Raw genomic sequence first — 25,526 nt, forward strand, 5'->3', positions numbered from 1 at the left:
GCTTGTTATTTGGGTAACAATGAACAGTCTGAGCTGGAACAATGGAGTCGGTGCAGAAAGTTATGTAGTCTGTGATACACTCAGTAAGCCCATTGATGTCCTCGGCGTGAGGCTCACAGAGTGTTTCCCAGTCGGTCACCTCGAAACAGCCCTGTAGTTCCGCTATTGCCTCCTCTGACCACCTCCTAACAGTCCTGGTGGTCACAGGTTCCCTCCTCACAATTGGCACATAGCGGGGGGTGAGGTGAATCAGGTTATGATCTGACCTACCAAGTGGGGGGAGGGAGGAGGAGCTGTATGCATCCTTGACGTTAGCATACAGTAAGTCTAAAGTTTTCTCTCCCCTGGTGGGACAGTCCACATATTGTTTGAATGTTGGTAGTGTATTGTCCAGTGATACATGGTTGAAGTCACCCGAGATCACAATAAAGGCACTCGGGTGCTGAGTCTGTAGCCGAGCTATGGCAGAGTGGATAGTGTCACATGCAGCTGTGGGGTTAGCAGAGGGGGGAACATAAACAGCCACCAAGATGACGTGAGAGAATTCCCTGGGTAAATAATACGGCCTGAGTCCAACAGCACACAGTTCAGTGTCCGGGCAACAAATCCTTTCTTTGATTGTTATGTTGGCAGGGTTACACCACCGGTTGTTAACTAAAACAGCAAGCCCACCTCCTTTACGCTTACCGCTAGCGATGCTGTCCCTGTCCGCCCGAACAGTGTGGAAGCCTTCCACGGAAGCATTCTCATCGGGAATGACCTGGTGCAGCCATGATTCGGTGAAACACATCAGGCTACACTCTCGGTATTCCCTCTGACTCCGTACCAGTGCTGAGAGCTCGTCGATTTTACTTGCCAACGATCGCACATTTCCCATCACGATAGACGGCAGACACGGTTTAAACCTCCTCCTCGCTTCGAGCCTCCGCTGTCTCACCGTCACCTTTTTTCTTCTCTTCTGTCCTTGACCTCTGCATCCCCGATGTGTTTTCCTCCAAATTTCAGCTGGTACTTCTGCGGGCACTTCTGCGGGCCTGGCCAGCGAGCCGGCCGGCATCAGGGCGATCAGCTGATCTCTGGAGTAAACAGTCCGTGCGTGTAGGAGATGTGCCGCGGTCCCGTTCCATGATAAAAGTAACAGTTCCACGGCCACCAGAAGAACAAAAACTCTCTCAATCCACATGATTGAGTAAGAGATAGAAAACGGAGGAAAATACAAGTCAGAAAAAAAAAAGAATACGTAAGAAAAAAGAGCTAAACTAAGAGAAAAGCAGGAGCGACTGTAACAGGCTGCACGCTGGTTGGCGCATGCGCACTAGGATAAGTAACCCATATAGTCATTATGGCGATTGCAAATAATCCTATACTTGGAAATAAACACTTGTGTTTGTTTTGATGTGTTTGAATAAACACCAGTACTTGAAGTTTGGATCCCTCTATGCTTATGGATCTATGACAGAAGTATGAGCTCAAACTGACATAGCCTACCTTGTGCACAGAGAAAGCAAAAGCCAGATGTGTTTTGTATTCATACCATCAGTGTGCAGTTGGCGCATTGTGTGCTTAGTAGATGATGGCTTGTGTGTACTGTTTGATACGGAAACACCATTTTTATGAAGGTGTGAAGAGTTAATCTAGCTGTGTTTGCTTTTGCAAGAGAACTACAATGTTTTGATTATTGGGTGACAGGTTTTCTTATTTGTGTGTAGAGTTTTGCAAAATTAGCCAATAGTTACAAAAAATGTGCTTAAGCAATCAGAAAAAACTGTAAATGAACTTGTGAATACAACCCACAGGGCTGCAGAAATAAAACAGCAAAAGTTAACAGTTAACAGTCAGGTTAATGCTCCGCTCTTGTTCTCTTTTTGTTCTCTTTGAATATGAGACAGGATTTTTACAGAAGGCACTGGTTCTAGTTCATTGACATGCAGTACTGTGATTTATTAAAAGTGCAAACATACATGGAAATACAATATTTGGTCTTTGGAAAACCTCTGGAAAGCCTGAATAACTATTGCTCAAGACCACTTTAAAAATGATCTCCTTGGATGCAAAATATAAAGAAATGAAGCATTGCTCAAGACCCTTGTAGAGTATTGTAAATGAACTGAAATGATTAGGGTCAAGGGTGTTTATTTAGAGCATCCCAGCAAGGTTCAGTGGGCAACCCCTACATTTCCACTTTCCAATAATACCCTGCTTAGTGTACTCAGTGTACTCTACAGAAGCAGTAAAGAGAAAAATGCCTCAGTTAGTGGCCCACAATAACCTCATTATGGGTGAAAACTCATTTACACGGGTACAACTAGAATTAACCTCTTTCCTTTAACTACTGCCATGAAGTTTAATTAATCCTTCACAGCAACTGTGCTTACAGGGTTACTTACTATTTGTGTCTCCGTTTATGCAGCCCGAGTGCAGCTCTGGCTCTGTTGAGTTAGACGAAGTGTGTGACCGAGCATCGAGCGTAGCCAGAGACTGGAGCATGCTCAGCAGACTGTTGGAGGTCGGGAACTGCAGGTATTTCTCTGGGACATAGCCCACCTGACCTGCCTTATTGCGTGCCTAAGAAACAAACAAATAAACAACAACAACAAAAGAAGCCCCAAAAATCATGTCAGTACAGACAGTAGCACAACAACGATCAAATTATTCAACTGGCAAAAAAAATGCGATACACATCTACAGCACTTGACTGCGATAGGGTACCTTAACCCAGTCCTCCATGTCTCCGTCCTCAATGACCTCCAACATCTCCTGTTCATCGATAGTTAACTCATCTGGTTGGGAGGCCTGAGGAAGAGACACAGCGGGAGTTAAAGAAAGAAAAACAGAGAAAGTGGGAAGGAGAGTAGGAGAGTATGAAAGGAGGAAAGGTCAGCAGATGTGAAAGGACAGAAAAAGGGAGTAGCCAGACCTTATAGGCAAGGCAAGGCAAGTTTATTTGTATAGCACAATCCAACAACAAGGTGATTCAAAGTGCTTTACAGAGACATTAGAAACAAAAACAAATAAAAAGTATGATTTAAAATTGATTAAAACAAGCAAACAAACAAACTAACTAATTAACAGACAAACAAACAAAACAGTATATAAAATCAAAACAGATAAAATCAGAAATAGATAAAATCAGTAGTTAAAATGTTAGTTTTGAAATTTAAGCTTAAAAGTGTGGATTTGGTGTTTTATTCAAATGCAGCTGAGAACAGGTGAGTCTTCAACCTGGATTTAAATAAACCGAGTGTTTCAGCTGATCTGAGGCTTTCTGGGAGTTTGTTCCAGATATAAGGAGCATAAAAGCTGAATGCAGCTTCTCCGTGTCTGGTTCTGACTCTGGGAACTGATAAAAGACCGGATCCAGATGACCTGAGGGATCTGGAAGGTTCATACTGGGTCAGGAGGTCACTGATGTATTTTGGTCCTAAACCATTCAGAGCTTTATAAGAGATAAGATAAGATAAGATAAGATAAGATAAGATAAGATAAGATAAGATAAGATAAGATAGAACTTTATTAATCCCTCGGGTGGGTTCCTCTGGGAAATTCGACTTCCAAAAAAAGCACAGCAACGACCGAAGTTACAGTTACAGAATTGTTATACACTCAACAAAAATATAAACGCAACACCTTTGTTTTTGCTCCCATTCCGCATGGGATGGACGTAGAGACCTAAAATTCATTCCAGATACACAATATAACCATCCCTCCCAAACAGTGGTCACAAATCAGTCCAAATGTGTGGTAGTGGGCACATCTGCTATATTGAGATAATCCATCCCACCTCACAGGTGTGCCACATCAGGATGCTGATCTAACATCATGAGTAGTGCACAGGTGTACCTCAGACTGCCCACAACAAAAGGCCACCCTGGAATGTGCAGTTTTTTGCGCTATTGGGGGTCTGGGGACCCAGAACCGGTCAGTATCTGGTGTGACCACCATTTGCCTCATGCAGTGCAACACATCGTCGCATGGAGTCTATCAGATTGTCAATTGTGGCCTGTGGAATGTTGGTCCACTCCACTTCAATGGCTGTGCGAGGTTGTTGGATATTCGTGGGAACTGGTACACGCTGTCGCATACGCCGGTCAAGCACATCCCGAACATGCTCAATGGGTGACATGTCCGGTGAGTATGCTGGCCATGCAAGAACTGGGACATTCTCAGCTGCCATCTGCCCTGAACAATGTGAACCATGATTCATCCGTGAAGCGCACACCTCTCCAACGTGCCAGACGCCATCGAATGTGAGCATTTGCCCACACAAGTCTGTTACGGCGACGAGCTGGAGTCAGGTCAAGACCCCGATGAGGACGACGGGCATGCAGTTGAGCGTCCCTGAGACGGTTTCTGACAGTTTGTGCAGAAATTGTTTGGTTGTACACCCAGACAGCAGCCAGCAGCTGTCTGGGTGGTTGGTCTCAGACGATCTTGGAAGTGAACCTGCTGGATGTGGAGGTCCTGGGCTGGTGTGGTTACACGAGGTCTGCGGTTGTGAGGCCGGTTGGATGTGCTGCCATATTCTCTGAAACGCCTGTGGAGACGGCTTATGGTTGAGAAATGAACATTCAATGCACGGGCGACAGATCTGGTTGACATTCCTGCTGTCAGCATGCCAATTGCACGCTCCCTCATTGCTTGTGACATCTGTGGCATTTTGCTGTGAGACAAAACTGCACATTCCAGGGTGGCCTTTTGTTGTGGGCAGTCTGAGGTACACCTGTGCACTACTCATGATGTCAGATCAGCATCCTGATGTGGCACACCTGTGAGGTGGGATGGATTATCTCAATATAGCAGATGTGCCCACTACCACACATTTGGACTGATTTGTGACCACTGTTTGGGAGGGATGGTTATATTGTGTATCTGGAATGAATTTTAGGTCTCTACGTCCATCCCATGGGGAATGGGAGCAGTAACAAAGGTGTTGCGTTTATATTTTTGTTGAGTGTATATATACACACACACACACACACACACACACACACACACACACACACACACACACACACACACACACACACACACACATATAAATACAGAGACAAATATAAATAAAATATACAAAGGGGATAAATAGAATAAATAGGAATAAAAAATAAAAATACAAGTGAATTGCACATTTCAAGTATTGAGTCTATTGCACTGTTGACTATTTACAAAAAGTATTGCACAAGGTATTGTACAGTGAGGTGAAGAGGCACTACAGCTTAGTTGTTCCCCCCTCCTTTGTCCTCCTGTTTCCCCTCCCTCTCCCCTCCAGAGAGGAGTTAAACAGTCTGATGGCGTGTGGGACAAAGGAGTTTTTAAGTCTGTTAGTTCTTGTCTTGGGGAGAAGCAACCTGTCACTGAACAGACTCTTCTGATTGTTTATGGCCGTGTGCAGAGGATGCCCAGCATTGTTCATAATGTCCAGCAGTTTCTTTAATGTCCTTTTCTCTGCCACTGTCACCAGAGTGTCCAGCTTCATGCCGACCACAGAGCTAGCCTTCCTGATCAGTTTCTCCAGCCTGGATGAGTCCCTCTTTGCTGTGCTGCTCCCCCAGCACACCACAGCATAGAAAAGTACTCCAGCAACCACCGACTGGTAAAACATCCTCAGGAGCTTCCTGCAGATGTTAAAAGACCTCAGCCTCCTGAGGAAGTACAGTCGGCTTTGGGCTTTTTTATACAGGTGCTCTGTGTTGCATGACCAGTCCAGTTTATTGTCCACCCACAGCCCGAGGTACTTGTACTTGTTGACCACCTCCACCTCCTCCCCCTCTATCTGAACCGGCAGTGGACCTTCTCTGGACCTCCCGAAGTCCACAACCAGTTCCTTAGTCTTTGAGGTGTTGAGTTGCAGGTGGTTTGTGTGACTCCATGCGACAAAGTTCCTCACCAGACTTCTGTACTCCTCTTCCTGATCATCCCAGACCAGCATCAGCATCAGAACTTTAAAGTCTATCCTCTGACGGACAGGCAGCCAGTGTAAAGACCTCAGAGCTGGACTGATGTGGTCCACTTTTTTGGTCTTAGTGAGGACTCGAGCAGCAGAGTTCTGAATGAGCTGTAGTTGTCTGACTGATTTTTTAGGTAGACCTGTAAAGATGCTGTTACAGTAATCAAGCCTACTAAAGATGAATGCATGGACTAGTTTTTCCAGGTCCTGTTGGGACATCAGATCTTTTATCCTTGATATATTCTTGAGGTGATAGTAAGCTGACTTTGTTATTGTCTTAATGTGTTTTTCTAAGTTTAGGTCTGCATCCATCACTACACCCAAATTTCTCGCCTGGTTTGTGGTTTTTAGGTGTAGAGATTGAAGTTCTCTGGTGACCTGTAATCGTTTTTCTTTGGCGCCAAAGACTATTACTTCAGTTTTGTTTTTGTTTAGCTGGAGAAAATTGTGGCACAACTAGTCATTAATTTCCTCAATGCATTTACCAAGAGCCTGTACAGGGCCTCAGGCTCCTGGTGACATTGTGATATATATTTGTGTGTCATCTGCATAGCTGTGATAGTTTATTTTGTTGTTCTTTATAATCTGTGCCAGTGGGAGCATGTAAATGCTAAACAGAGGGGGTCCCAAGATGGAACCTTGGGGAACTCCACATGTGATGCTTGTCTGCTCAGATGTGAAGTTACCTATTGATACAAAGTATTTCCTGTTTTCTAAGTATGTTTTGAACCAGTTTAGTACAGTTCCTGAAAGACCTGCCCAGTTCTCCAGTCGTTTGAGTAATATGTTGTGGTCAACTGTATCAAATGCTGCACTGAGATCCAGTAAAACTAAGACTGACATTTTTCCACTGTCTGTATTCAGACATATGTCATTAAACACTTTGGTCAGAGCAGTTTCAGTGCTGTGGTTCTGTCTAAAACCTAACTGGAAGGCATCGTAGCAGTTATTCTGTTTTAAGAAGTAATTGAGCTGTTGAGAAACTGCTTTTTCAATGATCTTACTTAAAAATGGGAGATTTGAAATCGGCCTGTAGTTGTTCATTTGTGTCTTGTCAAGATTGTCCTTTTTCAGTATAGGTTTTATTACAGCAGTTTTTAGTGGTTCTGGAAACACACCTGACATTAAGGAAAAGTTGACGATCTGTAACAGGTCTGACTCTAAAGTCTTTGAGACCTTTTTGAAAAAACTTGTTGGCAGGACATCTAAACAGCAAGAGGAGGAGTTCAGTTGACCTAAGATGTCCTCCATATAACCAAACAATTCTCTATTAATGATTAGTTAATGAGGTATTTAAATGGCATACATATGTCAACAATAATACTGTGTGCTGCAGGTGTTTCCTTTCTAGTAGGCAGATATTTGATGCTGTGTGCATGCAGGTGTGTGTCACCCTGTAACTGTGTGCATGCTGCTTCACACCTTGTATGAATACAGGACTTTGCAGGTTAGCGGGTAGTTGCGGAGGGTCCCCGAAGGGCTGGAGCTGCTGTCGTCAAAAACCTCCATATTCTCCTCACACTCTTCACCCTCTTCACGCTCCAGGTCCACTGTGCCCTTTAACACACAAACAGATCCACAATGAAAACCTCTGATAAGTACAAGGACAAACAAGAAAAGCTCCACTCACCTTTAAAGTTAATGATTAAAACACACGCCTATATTCAAGAGCAAAAACACAACAACAGCTGTTTAAATGCAAAACATTTAACATATTTTACATGATACCAGATGGTAAAATGCTCAGTATATTTATATTTTCTTTGATGTTTAGCTAAATTATTAATGTAAACCAGTTAAAAAAAGTCAAAGTGCTCACAACTCCTGCTGTCCAAGTGATGCCTAGTTAGGTATACTGTTATCTGTTTATTTCTACTGCTTCAAACTAACCTTGCAGCTCCCCAGCTGTGTTATGATCCCAGCTTCTCTTCTCACTTTCTACTATGCGTCCGATAACCAGCTGCGAGACTATGTCTTGTCTATTCGCCACCTATAGTATTTTTCCATCTGTACAGATAGTTCCTTACCTTTCTATCGCTCCTTCCTGTCTGAGTTTCTCTATCCTGCTCAGTGTGTGTACTGTAGCTTTTTTGACACAGGTGTACCAGGACTAATGTTTCAAATGAGCCAGCCACTCCCTCGTTTGTTCCATGTGAATTTCACTGGCTTACAGGGAAGTCATGTGATACAGCTGGTAGAAAGATCTATCACAGACAGAAGGCTGACCTGACCAGTAACAATAGATGGGGAGAGAAAATAGCGTGCGTGCGTGCGTGTGTGTGTGTGTGTGTGTGTGTGTGTGTGTGTGTGTGTGTGTGTGTGTGTGTGTGTGTGTGTGTGTGTGTGTGTTCTCAGTTCATTGTGTTTAGTCATCAGATTTCTGTTGACACAGTAAACTCTATAACGGTGCACAACAAAACATGTATGTCTTTAGTACTTTAGTTAATCTCCAGAGTTTGACATATGATTCTGTAATAAAAAAGACACTGTTATCAAAACTATCTGAAGGAATGGGTAAGAAAATAGGGAATTGCCCATGTTGGCTAGCCTATGTTGAAAAAACACACACTGTGGTATGTTTTTGCACCTTGACATGGGTGTGTCATTAACACTATTTGCTTTAGGAGGAAGGCTTTCTGTTTTTACCCACTTGGTAACACGTTACCAAAGGCTTTTAATATGTTTTATTTTTAACCGCCTAAGACCCGAACTCTTCCACAGCATGCATTTTTAATTTCTTTTTGATATTTGGACTGATTGGGACCCGATGAATGTAAAAACAAAGAATTACCAGATTTTTTTTTACCTGATTTTTGTTTCTAAGAAAAATGAGAGCCACATATGAGGATATTCGTTTAACATTTCAATAGAACAGTAGCAGTATAATGTCCTCGTAAGTGGATATCAGGCCCTAGTAGAGCAAAATTGAGTATTTTGGTCTAAATAACCCAAAATGTGATGTCCACATATGTGGACGCCAAGTCCTAGGAGGTTAAAGCTCTTGTATTGAATTTGTATCAAGTGTAATTTGGTCTTTAAAGTCTTGTATTTTGTATCAAGAGCCTAAACACATTTGTACACACGTCATTTATTTTTGCTGTACAAAGAGACTGGATCTAATGCTCTGATATTAATCTGTACTGGAAAATTGTCATCCAATTAATTTCAGGAAATGGCTGCTAAGTATTTTAGATAATGTCACTCCTACATTTTTTTTCCTGGATCTGAGGATGCATGGCTGCTGCAATTTTGAGGTGTTTTTGGTCATTTTTCCTGTTGACCTGCTGACCTGAGCTGACCTCAGGGAGATGATGATGAATCAAAAAATTGCTTGTGTTAAAAAATAATGTATAGACCTCTCTTCCTCCTTTTTTTGTTTTCCTGATTGTGAGCATACTTTTTACCTAGAAGAAATATAAACATGGACTTACGTTTTTGCTTCTTTAAAACTGTTACCTGCATAATAAAAACATTACATTTGCCGTGATGCTGTATATTGTTCAGCCATGATTTCTAAAATAAATAGAATAACAGTAGCATTTACCATATGAATAAGTACTGACTATAATTAGCTTGGTAAAAACACAGTAATAGTTAAACTGACAGGACTGGCCTTAATTTTTGTTGTTTTGTCCTGCTAACGCATGAAAAAGTGAGATCTGAGGAACATCAGTTTTGTTAAAATGAATCTTGAGGGGCACATAAATGTGCACACCAACATTCATGGCAATCCATTCAGCAGTTTGGATACAGTTCCCTAAAAACCACGCCATCCTAAGTGATGTGCTGCCGTGAAGATGACTTCGTTTTTAGGAAAACGTGTTACAGGATAAGATAAACTGAGTGTGAGTGTGTTTCACCTAAACATCAGGACACAGTCCTGTGATCCTTTCAATAGTTACTGACATGTCTGAACCACATAAAATAAACACTGCTGCGGTCTGTTAGTAATTGATAAGTGTCCATGTTAAATAATAAACCCCTGATGTAACACATCATTTACCACTACTACCTGGACAAGGGTAATTTCATTGTAAAGAGAAGGTGATTTCAAGCACAGCCATGTAGAACCTACGGCGTGGAGGCTTCAGTCAGGGCCACATTTCTTTAGTGGCTGCTTGTTTGTTGGTTCACATTAAGCTTATCCTCTTTGTTGATTTAAGAATACGCTGCTTAGCCCAGAGACCAGTTCCTTTTAATCCCTGAAGTAAAGGCCAGTATGTATTCCAGTAATAACCCTATAAAGTACCACAAAATATACATCTCAGTATATGTACCAATACAGCGGAGACAGGCCAGTGCAAGATTTTACTGTTCCTGGAGGTAATAACTGCAAAAGTGTTATTGTAATGAAGGCAGTTGCTGTCTGAGAGGCCTGAGGTTTTTAAGGCTTGCAGTATTTCATTCAGATTAATAAACCTGAGTGGGATGAAGAAACGGCCGAGGAGAGAGCCTGCTCCCTACTTTCATTGTGTTTCTGTCACGTCCTGTGCAGATTATTACTCGCACTACATCAATCCTTTGTTCTTTCTTTGTTATCGGTCACTTCTGACTTTTCCTTCCCTTCTCATACTGTCTCTTTTTCTTGCACCCTGTTAATAACAATGTCCCAGCTTTCTTTGCTGCTGTCAGTCTCCCCAGGCTCTCCAAATAAAATCTATGTCAGATGAACTGCTGTCATATGCCTGAATACTCAATGTGCCTCCTGGTCTGTTCTTTTAATGACATCTGTCACGGCGAGTGAGGTGAGCCGTGTGGAGGCAATGAAGGAGGATCCAAACGCAGGCAGTCGTGAAGGTGTGAAGGTGGTTTATTGAGCATGAAAGTAAATACAAACGGCAAAGGGAGCTATGACTAACTAGACTGGGAACAAACTAACTACAGAACACGAACCTGAACATGAGCAGAAACACTTAGCGGTTGACAGCAGGGAAACACACAGATGACGCAGGGTGGAATACACAGACGGACCAGCAACTACAATGACGGCAGACATGACTTAAATACACGGAGAATCACAGGGGAATTACACACAGGTGGCGGACACAGCTGGGAATGATCAACAAGACGAGACAAAGGTAAAACTGAACACACTCACATGAGACGCAGACCATCACAATAAAACAGGAACAAGAAACCATCACACTAAGACACAAACTCGACAGAGAGACAGACAGACAATGGCACATGGAGCTAGACAAATACTAAGCAGACACAACCGAAGAACAAATCCTAAACACCACAGAAACATGAAACTCAAATAATAAACATCATCATCATCAACACTACAAGAGAACAAGAAAACAATCCCTGATGCAAACTAAAACATAATAAAACTCAAACTACTGGGTCCAACGGACCCAGAACCGTGACAACATCTAAACCACACTGAGTTTTCAGCAAACGCCTACAACAGACAAATCTTGTAAATAGGACAAGAGAAGTTTTAAAATGCCGTCAAAAGAAGATAAATATTGTTCAAAATTTTAACCCTCCTGACTGTTTTTAGTATAAAATATTTTGAGACATACACTCACTGGACACTATTAAGCACATCTTTCTTGTGGCTTTGACCCCTTTTGCCTTTATAACTGCTTTAATTCTTCATTGCATACATTCAACAAGGTGATTCCAGCACCTTGTTGAATTAATCAGAGATTTGGGTCCATATTGACATGATGGCATCACACAGTTGACACAGTTTTGTCCGCCAAGGCATATCTGTGGCATTTAAATGATGCTCAGTTGGTACTAAAGGGATCAGGTGACAAGAAAATATCTCCCACACCATCACAAGCAGCCAGCAGGGATTCATGCTTTTATGCTGTGTGCTGTGTGACCAAATACTATCCAAACGCTGCAGCAGAAATGCGGTCTTCTGCTGCTACAGCCAATCTGCTTTAAAGCACGATGTATGTTTAGAGATGCTCTTCTGCATACCTTGACTGTAATGACTGATCATCTGAGTTTGTGTTCATCTTCACCCACAGAACTGACCCCTTCTAGACATTTTCTACTTTTTAGACTCTGTAGATAGAGATGGTTATGTGTCCAGGTAGATCAGCAGCTTCTGAAAAGCTTACACCACATTCACTTAAATCAGCCTCCTTCCTCATTCTGATGCTCAGTTAGTCAGCAGGTCATCTTAACCATATCTACATGCAGAAATTAGTTGATGCCATGTGATTGGCTCATTACAAATTGGATTTGACCTGCAGGTTTGTGCACCGTGATCAAATCTTGAGGAGACTCAAGGTGTGGGGACCATTTTGTCTGAGCAAACATGCCACACCTTATATCTCTTACAGTATAAAATCACATTACAGCAAGTTATTGGCTGTTTTCACCCCCACCTTTCTCACCTCCAATGCCTCTGCTCTGACATGACTTTCTCCTCATCTCTGCTCTTCTCCTTCACCTCATACCCCTCCTCTTCTTCTTCTTTTTCTTTTCTTTTTTTTTTTTTTTACAGCCAATTAACTTTTCTCATTCTTCAGTACTTGTCTCTCTGCTGCTGCTTCTTTCACCCTTTAACTGCACAAATGCCTCTTTCATTCTTTTTCCATTTAGCTCATCTCTCTCTCCATTTTCTCTCTTTCTTAAGTTCAGTGTCTCTCTCTCTCTCTCTCTCTCTCTCTCTTTCTCTTTCTCTCTAGTGTTAGCTGCAAGCTGCAATATCACATGAGCAGAATGTCAAGTGCTTCCAATAAAGCAGACTGGCTATGTTTAGTCTTGTTGACAGACAGACACACGTCTCCTCACAAAGCCCCATGTGGGATCACTCTACTAGTGATTGGCACACTTGCCTCCCTGTAAAGCTAATGCAGAGAAGACAACTCACATACAAATGCACAAACATAATTACGCAGAAATATCCCTACACAAAAGAACACAGCATGTAAGGCTGAATTACAGCCAGTGTATAGTTTATATATGGCACTTTGATACTTCATAATAAAATACCTCTGTGATAAAAGCTGTATTTCTAAAGTGTCTAATATTTTTAGGGTGGAGTTCTGCACAGAGCATGAAAAACTTGGGACCCATTAGCACATTCATACAGTTTGCGCACACTTTCACAAACATGATGAGATGATACACAAAAGACGTCATATCTGTCTACTTTGTCATTAAAGCTAAGAGCTGTGAAATAAAGTTAAGAGAGAACTACATCAGTATTCCACTGAGGAAGTGGGGCGTTTTAAGAGTCTTTAACTGGTGTGATAGATGATTAGGCAGCAGGGCCAAGGTCAATTATTTATCAATTTACATCTTTCAGAAAGTAATCTGTCAGGAGAGCTACTCTGGTTGGGAGATTTTCACGGATAATGAAACCATAAAGAATGAGCAGCCATGAGCCCGTGTGTTAAAAGTTTAGCATTTCATTTTTGAATGTGCTGAATTGAGTGCCGTGCTTGTGTAGTGAATTTGAAGAATTTACTGAGAGACAGTTGGGAAATCAAAAGATCATATACAGCTTACTGATGTGAGGGTGTTCATTTTAGTGGGTACAGCAGGCCAGTGTCAATGCAATAAACACAGTTACAAAAAAGTGTGCAAAAGTCTTGAGCCATTTCTTTATATTTTGCTTACAAGGAGCGAGAAATTCTTGTAACGTTTTAAAGTGCTCTTTAGCTATAGTTCTCCAGGCTTTCAAACACCTTAAAATAGTAATAAGGTGATTCCCAAAGAGCTATTAGCTAAAAGCTTGGCATAACTCAGCATGGCGTGCAGTGTGTCCTTAAAAAAATTGAGCAAACTGGACAGGTAGAAGACAAGAGAACAAGTGGCATGTGTAAGAGAAACCTATCTACAGCAGATGAACAGCATCTGAAAGTTGTGTCCTTATGAAACAGGAAAGCTCCTTGGACAGCAGGAGCTGAGAGATGCAGCTGACCCTTTAGCTGATCCATTCAGAAATGCTCTCGGTAGAAGGGGTGGATGTCAAGAAGCACTTCTTAATGAAAGGAAACTGGGATAAAAGACTGAGGTACTTCAAATTACACGAGAACTCGACTGAAAATCAGTGGCAACTGGTCTGATGGAGTAATGAATCCAAATTTCAAATTTCAGGTCCAAATTGTTGATGGAGATAAAAAAAAAAAAAGGTTCAACAGTGGGTGTCTACAGCCATCTGTAAAACATGGTGAAGGCTCTGTCATGGTTTGCATTTCAGCAAGTGGTGAACATAGAAAAGACAGATAGTGATCCACCATGTACACCACTTTGAAACTGTCTGATTGTCAGTGGCTTCACACTTCAGCATGATAATGATCTCAAACACACTGCTAATATAGTGAGATACATACATGAAAAGAAAAACACACAATGCAACACATCAGTTGTGGACTGATCTCCCCAGAAACCAGACCTCTAGTTAGCACTAGACTTAATCAGCTCCTACATATGATTACATCCACTTTAAAAAGCCTAAGACTCCAACAGCCAAAGCACTAAACATCCAGTAGGTGGGCACATTCATCTTTGTCATATAGTTTGTTATTTACCCTGTAGGTGTATGTTACGGCTGTGGCCATAAGAACACTGTGTGGGCTGTTTGTTCTGTGTCTCTTTACTGTGTTTAAGACTCTTTACAGGTCCCTCCCCTAATGAAGAGTAGTGAGCAGCTGATTGGACCATGGAACAGGTGACCACATTCAAAAAGCCGCTCTGACAGCTCCAGAGAGAGAGAGAGAGAGAGAGTGTGGAACGAGCGAGTAGCCTGACAGCCGTCGCAGTCCTGACCCTGGTTTTCCCAGCCTGTGTTTATCTTGTGTATTTGTGGGAGTGTGAATTGTAAAAGCTGCTCCTAGTGCATTAGCTGAGAGCTTAGGCACTCGTGGGCTGAAGCGGAAGGGGTGAGCTGCCTTTTCTTTTGGAATCGTTTTCTCCTGTTTTCTTGGTCAGGGAGCGAGGGATAGCTCTGTCATTTGTTTGTTCTTTTTTCTTTCTTAGGGTTTAGTTAGTCTTTTCTGGTGGGACTTAGTTGGTTTTGTTTATTATTTTGGCCTGGGCTCACCCTGGAGCTATGCTTCTTGTCCTTAAATAAAATCACTTTTTTTTACTCACAACTGGTTTGGATGTTTGGCTTGGGAACCAGGGCGGGGATTTGTCTCTCTCTCCTCCAACCTTATGTGCGTCCCTACCCGCCTAGACTAGGGGCGTAACATAAATGGGGGCTCGTCCCTTTTCGTTCGTGTGATTGGTTCGTTTCCTTTTTGCGTTTGTGGTGGGGGGGGAAACGTCGTGCGCGAGTTTTGCGGCTCTGGAGTGCGCGGATGCGGTTGGGTGTCTGCGGAGTTGTGTTTTCCTTTTTCGCTTTGCTCGTGATGTCGTTTGACATGGATGATTTTGCGCAACGTCCCTCCATTGAAAAGTTGGAGCGGTGCACAAAAGCAGATTTGTTGGTAGTGGCTAACTTATTCAGGGTGGATGTTCCGTTGAATGCTAAGAAGGCGGAAATTAAACACTGTTTGGTGGAGAGACTGGTGGACAGGGGAGTGTTTGGGGGGCAGAAAACCTCGCCGAGTGGGTCTGGGAGTTTGGAGACGGCAGTGGGGGCGGAAGCTGCTGGGGCCGTCCCGAAGCCTTCCAAGGGGCGGATGCCGTCGGGGGCGGAAGCTCCTGTCACCATTCAGTCTCCTGTATTTGACCCGGCTGGCCAGGTTGGGGCGGGTTTGGTGACGGAGGATCTCAGGCTTGCCCTTCGCTTGAAGGAGGTGGAGTTGGCGGCTAAGGCTAAGGAAGTCGAGCTCATGCATCTCCGCATTCGAGCTATGGAGCTTGATCGTTCTCGAGCGAGTGACGCTGCTCCCGTTCCTGTAAGTACACTCCCCGACACTCCCACCATAGACCAGTTTAACGCTAGCAAACAGATTGTTTTGGTACCTCCTTTTAGGGAAGGAGAGGTTGACTCATATTTCACTGCTTTTGAGCGCATCGCAACCACTTTAAAATGGCCAAAGGACGTCTGGAGTCTGTTGCTGCAATGCAAATTAATAGGAAGAGCGCAGGAGGTCTGTGCGAGTCTTTCTATTGCGGACAGCTTGGATTATGAGGTTGTCAAATCCACTATTTTGCGGACTTATGAACTTGTCCCAGAGGCGTATCGACAGAAGTTTCGTGCCTGTCGCAAGTTTGATAGTCAAACGTTTGTGGAATTTGCACGTGAGAAAACTGTCTTATTTGACAAGTGGGTGGCTGCCAGTCACGCGGAGGACTTTACTCAGCTAAAGGAGTTGATCCTGCTGGAAGAGTTCAAGACATGTCTCCCTGAAAACATTGTCGTGTATCTTAATGAGCAGAAGGTGGGGTTACTGTCTAAAGCCGCGGTCCTTGCCGACGAGTTTGTGTTAACTCATCGTGCTGCACTTTCGACAGAGCGCCGTGAGTACACTTCCTCACCTCGTCCTGTCAGAAGTTATAGGGTTTCCCCTAAGCGCCAGACACGTTCTGCTGCTATTCCTATGTCAGATCGCAAATGTTTTTATTGTCATGAAATCGGGCACCTCGTTGCTGCTTGCCCATCACTACAGCGCAGGGAGCAGGCCAACACGGTGAGGAAGCCGAAAAGTGTGGGTTTCGTTCGTTCTATGTCAGCTTCCACTTCACCTAGCAATGGAGTGGGAAGTGAAGGCTTTGATGAGAGCTACCGCCCTTTTGTGTCGGAGGGGTTTGTTTCGTTGAATGAAAAAGAGGAGGATCGGGTGCCGATCATGATTCTGCGTGACACTGGGGCCGCGCAGACTCTTATTTTGAAGGGTATTCTACCTTTTTCTGATGACTCTTTTTGTGGTTCGGATGCTCTTGTCTGGGGTGTAAAAATGGATGTACTGCGTGTGCCACTGCACAATGTGTTTCTTCAATCGCCGCTCGTTTCGGGTTCGGTACCGGTTGGCGTGCGCGACCAGTTGCCAGTGCCCGGAGTTGCGATGATTCTGGGGAATGATTTGGCTAACGGAAAAGTGTTTTCTACCCCGAGAGTGGTTGAGATACCGGTGCCTGATATTTCATTACCTAACCCTGTCGCTGAGGAGCATTCCTCCTCTGTTTTTCCTGCTTGCGCGGTAACTCGTGCGCATAGGCGCAAGTACGGTGACGTGGATTTATCTGATTCTTTTCTCTGTGCTGGTGGTGGGCCGGAGTCTGAATCTGAAACCCGTGTTCCACTGACGGGCGACTCTGAGGCGATGCTGCCTATTAGCCCATCAGTGACACCTCAACTGTCTTTGGAAATCAACAAAAAGGAGTTGGTTTCGGCACAGCAGAGTGACCCAACTCTTGTGAGTTGTTTTTCCGCTGCCAACTCTAGCGACCAGTACCCTCGTGTTTATAGTGTCGAGGATGACGTGTTGATGCGTACTTGGTATCCGCCTACAGCTGGTGATTTGGGTTGGAATGTGTTTAAACAGGTTCTGGTGCCTCAACAGTACCGACCCAAAGTTCTTGGTCTTGCCCATGACAGTTTTTCTGGACATTTAGGTATTAGGAAAACCTATCACCGCATTCTGCGTCATTTCTTTTGGCCAGGATTGAAGAATGACGTTGCTCAGTATTGTCGTTCTTGTCACACCTGTCAGATTAGTGGTAAGCCTAACCAAGTCATTCCACCCGCTCCATTACACCCTATTCCAGTTTTAGGGGAACCTTTTGAACACATCCTCATCGACTGCGTTGGTCCGCTCCCTAAAACAAAATCGGGTCACCAGTACCTCTTGACTCTGATGTGTGTTGCTACCCGTTTTCCCGAGGCAATTCCGTTGCGCACCCTTAAGGTTAAACCAGTTGTTAAGGCATTGGTGAACTTTTTCTCTATTTTTGGTTTACCAAAAGCTGTTCAAACTGACCAAGGCTCCAATTTCATGTCTAGGATTTTTGCTCAGGTTTTGCAGTCACTTGGCATTAAACATCGGAAATCTAGTGCCTATCATCCGGAGTCGCAAGGTGCGCTCGAGCGGTTTCATCAGACATTGAAATCGATGATGCGGAAATTTTGCCTTGAGTCTCAAAAGGAGTGGGATGAGGGGTTGCCGCTGCTTCTTTTAGCAGTGAGAGAAAGTGTGCAGGAGTCGTTAGGATTTAGCCCTGCTGAGCTGGTGTTCGGTCACACAGTGCGTGGCCCCTTGCGATTGCTTAAGGAGAACTTCCTGTCCGACACTGTTGCCCCTAAGGAAAAGGTGTTAGACTATGTGAGCTCTTTCAGAGAGCGTTTGCATAAAGCGTGCGCAATTGCACGGGATGCTCTCAGTGCAACACAAGGTAGGATGAAGAGGAAGTTTGATGTGAAGGCTGTGCAGCGAAAATTTGAGGTTGGTGATAAAGTTTTAACACTTTTACCGGTCCCTGGATCTTCCCTCCAGGCCAAGTTCAGTGGTCCGTATACAGTGCAGGCGAAATTGAGTGACACGGATTATGTCATCGACACCCCAGAGCGAAGGAAAAAGTGCCGTGTGTGTCATATTAATATGATGAAGCCCTACTTTGCTGGTGGTGTGTCAACAGTTGCGACTGTGGGGGTGCCGGTTTCCGAAACTCGGTATGACCCAGTAGGTGACGATTTGGTTTTCGGTTGTGCTGTGGGCTGCGCACGACTTAGGAATTCTGAAATCCTACGTGATTTAAGGTCACATTTAACTGGGGTAGACGATGATGTCCGAAATGACGTGTGTCGGTTGATTGAAAATCATCCTAATCTTTTCTCGGACACTCCATCCTGTACCACCGTGTTGGAGCATGATATCGATGTGGGGGACCATCCTCCAATCAAACAGCATGCCTACCGGGTGAATCCCACTAAGCGTGCTCTTTTCCAGACAGAAGTCTCTTATCTGTTGGAGAATTGTCTTGCTGTCCCTAGCTCTAGTGCGTGGAGTTCCCCATGTCTCCTAGTGCCTAAAGCGGATAAGACCCCACGGTTTTGTACAGATTTTCGGAAGGTGAACAGTGTGACCAAGCCTGACTCCTATCCTCTGCCCAGAATGGAGGATTGTGTTGATAGGGTCGGTTCTGCGACCTTCGTTACCAAGCTGGACTTGTTAAAGGGCTATTGGCAAGTTCCCCTAACATCACGTGCGGCCGAAATCTCTGCTTTTGTTACTCCTGACCATTTTCTCCAGTACACTGTCATGCCTTTCGGGTTGCGCAACGCTCCCGCCACATTTCAACGGCTCATGAATATCGTGCTGGGCGGCGTCTGCAAGTGTGAAGTGTATTTGGATGACATTGTCGTCTATTCAGACACCTGGTCAGAGCATATGGAGACACTCACTGATGTGTTCCATCGCTTGGAAAGGGCATCCCTCACCCTCAACCTCGCCAAGTGTGATTTTGGTAAAGCCATGGTAACGTACTTAGGAAAGCAGGTGGGTCAGGGGCAAGTGCGCCCTATCTCGGCCAAAATCCAGGCCATACTGGATTTTCCTGCCCCTCAGACTAGGCGTGAGCTTCGCCGTTTCCTCGGCATGGTGGGCTACTACCGGAGTTTCTGTCAAAACTTCGCGGACGTGGTCGCACCTCTCACTAGCCTCACTAGTGTGTTGAGACCTTTTGTGTGGACCTCTGCGTGTCAGAGTGCGTTCCGGGCTGTTAAGACTCTCCTGTGCAGTGCGCCAGTGCTGGCCGCCCCTGATTTTGCACGCCCTTTTAAGTTGGAAGTGGACGCCAGTGCAAACGGGGCAGGTGCCGTATTGCTGCAGGAAGACCATCATGGTGTGGATCACCCAATCGGCTATTTCTCAAAGAAATTCAATGTCCATCAGCGAGGGTACAGCACGATTGAGAAAGAGGCCCTCTCTCTGCTGTTTGCATTGCAGCATTTCGAGGTGTATGTCGGTGGCAGTCCCTCGCCTGTGATTGTTTATACCGACCACAATCCCTTGGTATTCCTAATGCGGATGCAGAACTCGAACCAAAGGCTGATGAGGTGGTCCCTCCTGGTGCAGGACTTCAATTTGGAAATCCGTCATAAAAAGGGCACAGAGAATGTGTTAGCGGATGCCCTATCCCGTGTTTTCCCTTAAACATGACTGTCCAAAACATCTACAAAGGAGATGTCTTTGATTTTGGGAAGGGGGGTGTTACGGCTGTGGCCATAAGAACACTGTGTGGGCTGTTTGTTCTGTGTCTCTTTACTGTGTTTAAGACTCTTTACAGGTCCCTCCCCTAATGAAGAGTAGTGAGCAGCTGATTGGACCATGGAACAGGTGACCACATTCAAAAAGCCGCTCTGACAGCTCCAGAGAGAGAGAGAGAGAGAGAGTGTGGAACGAGCGAGTAGCCTGACAGCCGTCGCAGTCCTGACCCTGGTTTTCCCAGCCTGTGTTTATCTTGTGTATTTGTGGGAGTGTGAATTGTAAAAGCTGCTCCTAGTGCATTAGCTGAGAGCTTAGGCACTCGTGGGCTGAAGCGGAAGGGGTGAGCTGCCTTTTCTTTTGGAATCGTTTTCTCCTGTTTTCTTGGTCAGGGAGCGAGGGATAGCTCTGTCATTTGTTTGTTCTTTTTTCTTTCTTAGGGTTTAGTTAGTCTTTTCTGGTGGGACTTAGTTGGTTTTGTTTATTATTTTGGCCTGGGCTCACCCTGGAGCTATGCTTCTTGTCCTTAAATAAAATCACTTTTTTTTACTCACAACTGGTTTGGATGTTTGGCTTGGGAACCAGGGCGGGGATTTGTCTCTCTCTCCTCCAACCTTATGTGCGTCCCTACCCGCCTAGACTAGGGGCGTAACAGTGTAGGAATTGCATTTTCTAGCCAAGTGAGAACAGATATTGCAGGCTGGTAGTAACATTAGGACCCATGTTTTGTTTAAAACTACTTTTAAATATATACATTTTAAATATTTTGTCCAAATTTTGTCCAGTGGTAGACAAGTTTAATTGTTCTGGCTTGGCAAAAAATAGCTGCAATGCAGATGTAGTGAGGGGCTGTGTCTCACCGACAGTGAGGGGTCGTGGGAAGTGTAGCTGGCCCAACGTTCATTCTCCAGCTCCTCCATCACCTACAGCATGCACGGAGAGAGTCAGGGGTTTATACACATATTGCAAACAGGCAGACACATACACACAAAATATACAAACAACAACAAAAAAAGTGCTCAAAGATATGACTGCAAACACAACCATACGCATATCAAATAAATCTTCACACAGGTCAGGGACATGCACATGAGCACACAGCATACCTGCATGCTTTCCCAACACTCACTGACAATACACACCTGGTTCATGGCGCTCTTTAGCCAGGTATCCACGGCAACCCCAACTTGGCGTAGAAGGTCCAGCCGAGCTTCAGCTTTCAACTTTATTGTCTTTGGAGAGCAAAGAGGTTAAGATTGTTAAAGAAGCACATGTACCAAGGCTGCAAAGTCCAATATCAATCTTTAAAAGAAAGGATGATATAAAACACTATACAAATGACTGGTTATTAGCAAACATGCTAATAATGCTCCAACTACCTACATAAACGATGGGATTACTAAAATGCAAGGTCCTAAAGAAAAAGATGGAAATTACAATGAAGCTGTATGTTAGAGGAAACATAAGGAGCCATTTCTACTCATGTCACAGCTTTCATTTTGACATCATGACAGCTGCACGAGTTCTGTTCAATGCAAACTGAATTTTCACCCCAAAATGTTTAAAAACTGGGTCACACAGTCTCCTAAGCAACAAATCATCAAAACTTGCTGCACTCTAATGAGACTAGATGATGATGCTATATCCACCAGTAGAGGAACCCCTGAGATATACATTGAAGCTCTCTCGCATCAGCTCGCTCTTATCTCTAATCCTGTCTCCTTTTCCTTCTGTCTCTCATTGTTTTCATCAATTTCCTCTTTCATTACCTGCTTCTTTCCTTTCTCACCAGTGCTGACAGAGCAGACTGATAGCTGATAGCTCCATCCCACAGAGGCACGGAGTAAGACAGAAAGACACGCCGTCAAGACAGACTCCCACACTTTGATCAATAAAGGCCTGAGCCACTTCATGGGCCTCAGTTTTTCCCTTCCGTTAGCAGCACCTAACAAACACCAGCCTTGGCTGTTGCTACTGAACCATAAACATACCAGACTAAGATGGGGACAAATAATGGCCATTACACTGCTAGCAACTGTCCCTTAAGGAAAGCTGCAGCACTAAATCATTAATGTAAGTCGATATGAAGCACAGCCAATGGTGTGAGTGCAAATCACATGTGGATAGAGTGCACACAGTCAGGCAGACAGAGCATCTATAATCAATACTAGCAAAACTGAAAGAAATAGAAAAATAGATGGAGGATAGATAGATAGAAAACTCGCAGGGAAAACCAGGACATCAGTAGCTTAGCAGATCATCTGGATTACCATCCATCACAATAAAAAGCCCATAAAAGTCCATAAAATGACAAATGTCACCTTGACCTTGAGCACAATTTGGGTGGAGACTCGGCTGATCATTGTGTGCAAGTTGCACTAAAGTCTGATCAATACCTGAGGAGAAGCAGCGATTTTTGTGAATTGTGGATGAACAGACAGACACCTCGCCGTGACATGAGCTCATTAGTACTCTGGCCAGCAGAACTGAACATCAGGAGTCCAGCTGTAAATCAATTATTGATTTATGATTGAATTATTAAGGATTCTGGGTTCACGTCTTGTACAAAGACCTCTACGGAAGTCAAACTGTGTTATACAAAAGGTGCTACAAACAAGCATTTAAACACATAACAGCAGCTATGCTGATAAAAGCAATAATGTGGTATGTGAGCTCCTTGTGATAGACAAACAGCAAAGAAGAGTTATTTAAACTATAAAAGGCACAGGGGGACCACTGCAATCACTCCCTATATGTACTATAAGTTTTCACAGTGCATTCTGTCATCATCTCAGCAAACCAACTGGTCTGGGTTGGTTTGCTGAGACTCATGGCTATGTCTATGCCCTATTTATTCAATTGTGCTCACATGTCAATACACATAGTGTAGAAAAATATGAGCAGATCCACTCAGTCAACTTTCCAACTCTTGTTAGTTTTGCTTGCTTGTAGTGAAATACTTTTGAGAGCACAACCTACTCCCTGCTCTGATGTTGTGAGTCAACAAGGCCAGATTGTCTAGTGGAGGCAGTTTGAGAACAGCCTCCGACAGCTACGTATGGAAACAGCCCCTTGCCTCAGCTGTTCTCACTCCCACCCCCTCTGAGAGCTTCTTATAAATAGGAAAGCAGCAAAAATGCCCATAATCGTTTATTTTAAATAAAGGAATTTTAGATTTTGGTTTAAACTTGTACTTCAAAGCATAAAAGAGCTGGTAGCTTTAAAAAAAATTTATTTTATTATTTTTTTTTTTCTAAATGACATCAGAAACAACAGTATGCGACATTACGTGATGGCAGAGCTTCAGTTCATCCTTTGTCATTTTTTTTTTTTTTTTTTTTTTTTAAATAAATAGGACAGGGGGAATGAATGAGAGAAAGAGGGGGAGAGAAAGAAAGAAAACCAAAGGGGAGAAGAGACGGTGAGAAGGGGGGGAAGAGAGAGAAAAAAAAAAAGAACTCCTGGGTCACCTGTATGGAGAAAAAAAAAAAAAAAAACAAACAAAAAAAACAAACAGAGGAGACAGCAAACAACAAAGAGCAACATAATAATAGAGAAAACAAACCACCATCACAATAAACTAGCTAGTCATAGATATCAATATTTACTAAATAATAAACGATATTGTGCAGCACGCAAGATAGACAGCGCACAGTGTGCTTTGAGGTAGCAGCCAAGAAAGCTTTAGTCCGCGTCTGTGAATACCCATGTGTGCATACCTGTGTGGATCAGCATGCTTGCATTCCAAAGGTTTCTCCATGTAATGATCTGCTAGGGAGTGTGGGGGGCCACAGCCCCGTCCTCCAGGGTGTGAAGCGGGTATGGAGGAGATCAAAACTCCAGACATCCAGAGGCCCCCAGAACACAAGAGACCATGGAAGACCAACAGAGGGGCAGCCGCGCCACTGTTCCAGTAAGAGCTGAGGAGAGTCCCAGATGAGGGCTCGCCCAGCAGCCGCGGAGCAGAAGTCAGGGGGAGTTGCAGTGACGCGCCCGTGAGCTCCGCCGGCCCCCAGCTGTGCCTGAGTGACCGAGCCCCAGGCCGAGAGGCCGGGGGCACCCCACCTCCAAAGGGGCCCGAGCGAGCCCCAGGCCCCAGGCCCCCGACAAGCGGCCGCCAAGGAGTGAGCCGGTGTGTACCCGGACGCCCACCCCCAGGTAGCTTTAAAATTTAGGATTTTCCATTAAGAGAAATTGGAGAAAATCTTAATCTGATTAGCTTCAGTCCGAATGACCTGCACACAGTATGTATCTCCTACAGCATATGCAATACAACTGCCATGTGCCTCTCTCTGACAAATTAATGAGATCAAAAGTGTTCCCTTCATCCCAGTGCTGTGTTTTCTCCTGATATCTGATCTTGGGAACATGTTGTTTTATTAATTAGCTTCAGCAGCGCATTACAGGCTAGCCTGGGGCATACTATATCATTTATAAAAGAATATATAACGCATTTAATTGTATATTTTGACCATCTTCACTTGTCTTTTATCATAGCAAGAATCACTCATATCACTTAGTTATGCTGTTAAGCCTTGTTATGATAATAAGTGTCAAGCAGTTTCAGAGAAAGACACAAACAGGCTCATCTGTAGAGCACAGAATACATAACTCTTCCCTTTCTGTCAGTATTTACTGATTCCACTTTAGAAAAATTGGATATCTGTGGAGACTGAACGGTGCAAACTATAACAAAACACTGAAAAATAAATACAGCACTATAAAAAGTGTGAGGCGTTTCATTTTGTATAGTTTTTTGTGACCATCATAGAAACAAACAAACAAAAAAACTCGGCCTTGCTTTTTCCAATCATGTCCACACAGCTAAAATGCATAATCCTGTCAATATAAACCTCCCAGCCTCCCTTGGCTTTTTAACATATTTAATTAAAGATTTGGCTAAAACCGTGGGCCAACAAATTTACATATATGGTTTTTGCTTCATGTTTGTGATAAAAAAATGCTCATAGAAAACTGTAAAACAACAAAAAAAAACAGGAAACTTGCTGACATTTTCAGCCTTTACATTAAAATTAGAAGCAGCTATAATGTTTTATCTCAAATTCACAACTTCTATTTTCGACACAGTTTCACCTGCAGTTTTATATTCAATAAGCATTTCAACAGTTGTTGTTTTAACTGTAAACACTGGCTTTAAACCACAGCTTTAACTACAGTAAATAATAACAGTCTTGATTACTGACTGATTGTAATCATGCAAGCTTAAGCAGGCATACCAGATAGTCTGCTTGTTATGATATGACGTAGAGACTGCTTAGCCAGAAAAACACAAATTCCTCAGAAATGCAGCACTTAAATATTTAAGGGAACAACTTATCATCACAAAAAAACTTAAGTTACTAAGCTAATGACATTTAGACGTGCAAGACGCTGCCCAGGATGCCCCTGCATAGATTTCACTTAGTGGAACGCCTCATGTGGCCATAACCCTGGTACACTGACAACTAACATCTGAAGGGACAGGTGCACCTGTTACTTCGTACACCCGTTTT

At 43.7% G+C, this 25,526-nt stretch overlaps 1 protein-coding gene across 1 annotated transcript in view; it reads right to left on the reverse strand.

Moving 5' to 3' along the window:
* The window catches only part of fchsd2 (FCH and double SH3 domains 2), a 96,083-nt gene that overhangs the window by 14,481 nt on the left and 56,076 nt on the right, over positions 1-25,526 (reverse strand). The window contains exons 13-17 of the mRNA XM_080889750.1: positions 21,156-21,245; positions 20,874-20,936; positions 7,367-7,501; positions 2,710-2,793; positions 2,388-2,565 (exon numbers count right to left, since the gene is read on the reverse strand). Of these exons, the coding sequence (XP_080745876.1) occupies positions 2,388-2,565; positions 2,710-2,793; positions 7,367-7,501; positions 20,874-20,936; positions 21,156-21,245 (550 nt within the window). The remainder of the gene's footprint in view (positions 1-2,387; positions 2,566-2,709; positions 2,794-7,366; positions 7,502-20,873; positions 20,937-21,155; positions 21,246-25,526) is intronic.

This window comes from Rhamphochromis sp. 'chilingali' (assembly GCF_963969265.1).
Source record: "Rhamphochromis sp. 'chilingali' genome assembly, chromosome: 8".
In the NCBI taxonomy this organism is placed as follows: Eukaryota; Metazoa; Chordata; class Actinopteri; order Cichliformes; family Cichlidae; genus Rhamphochromis; species Rhamphochromis sp. 'chilingali'.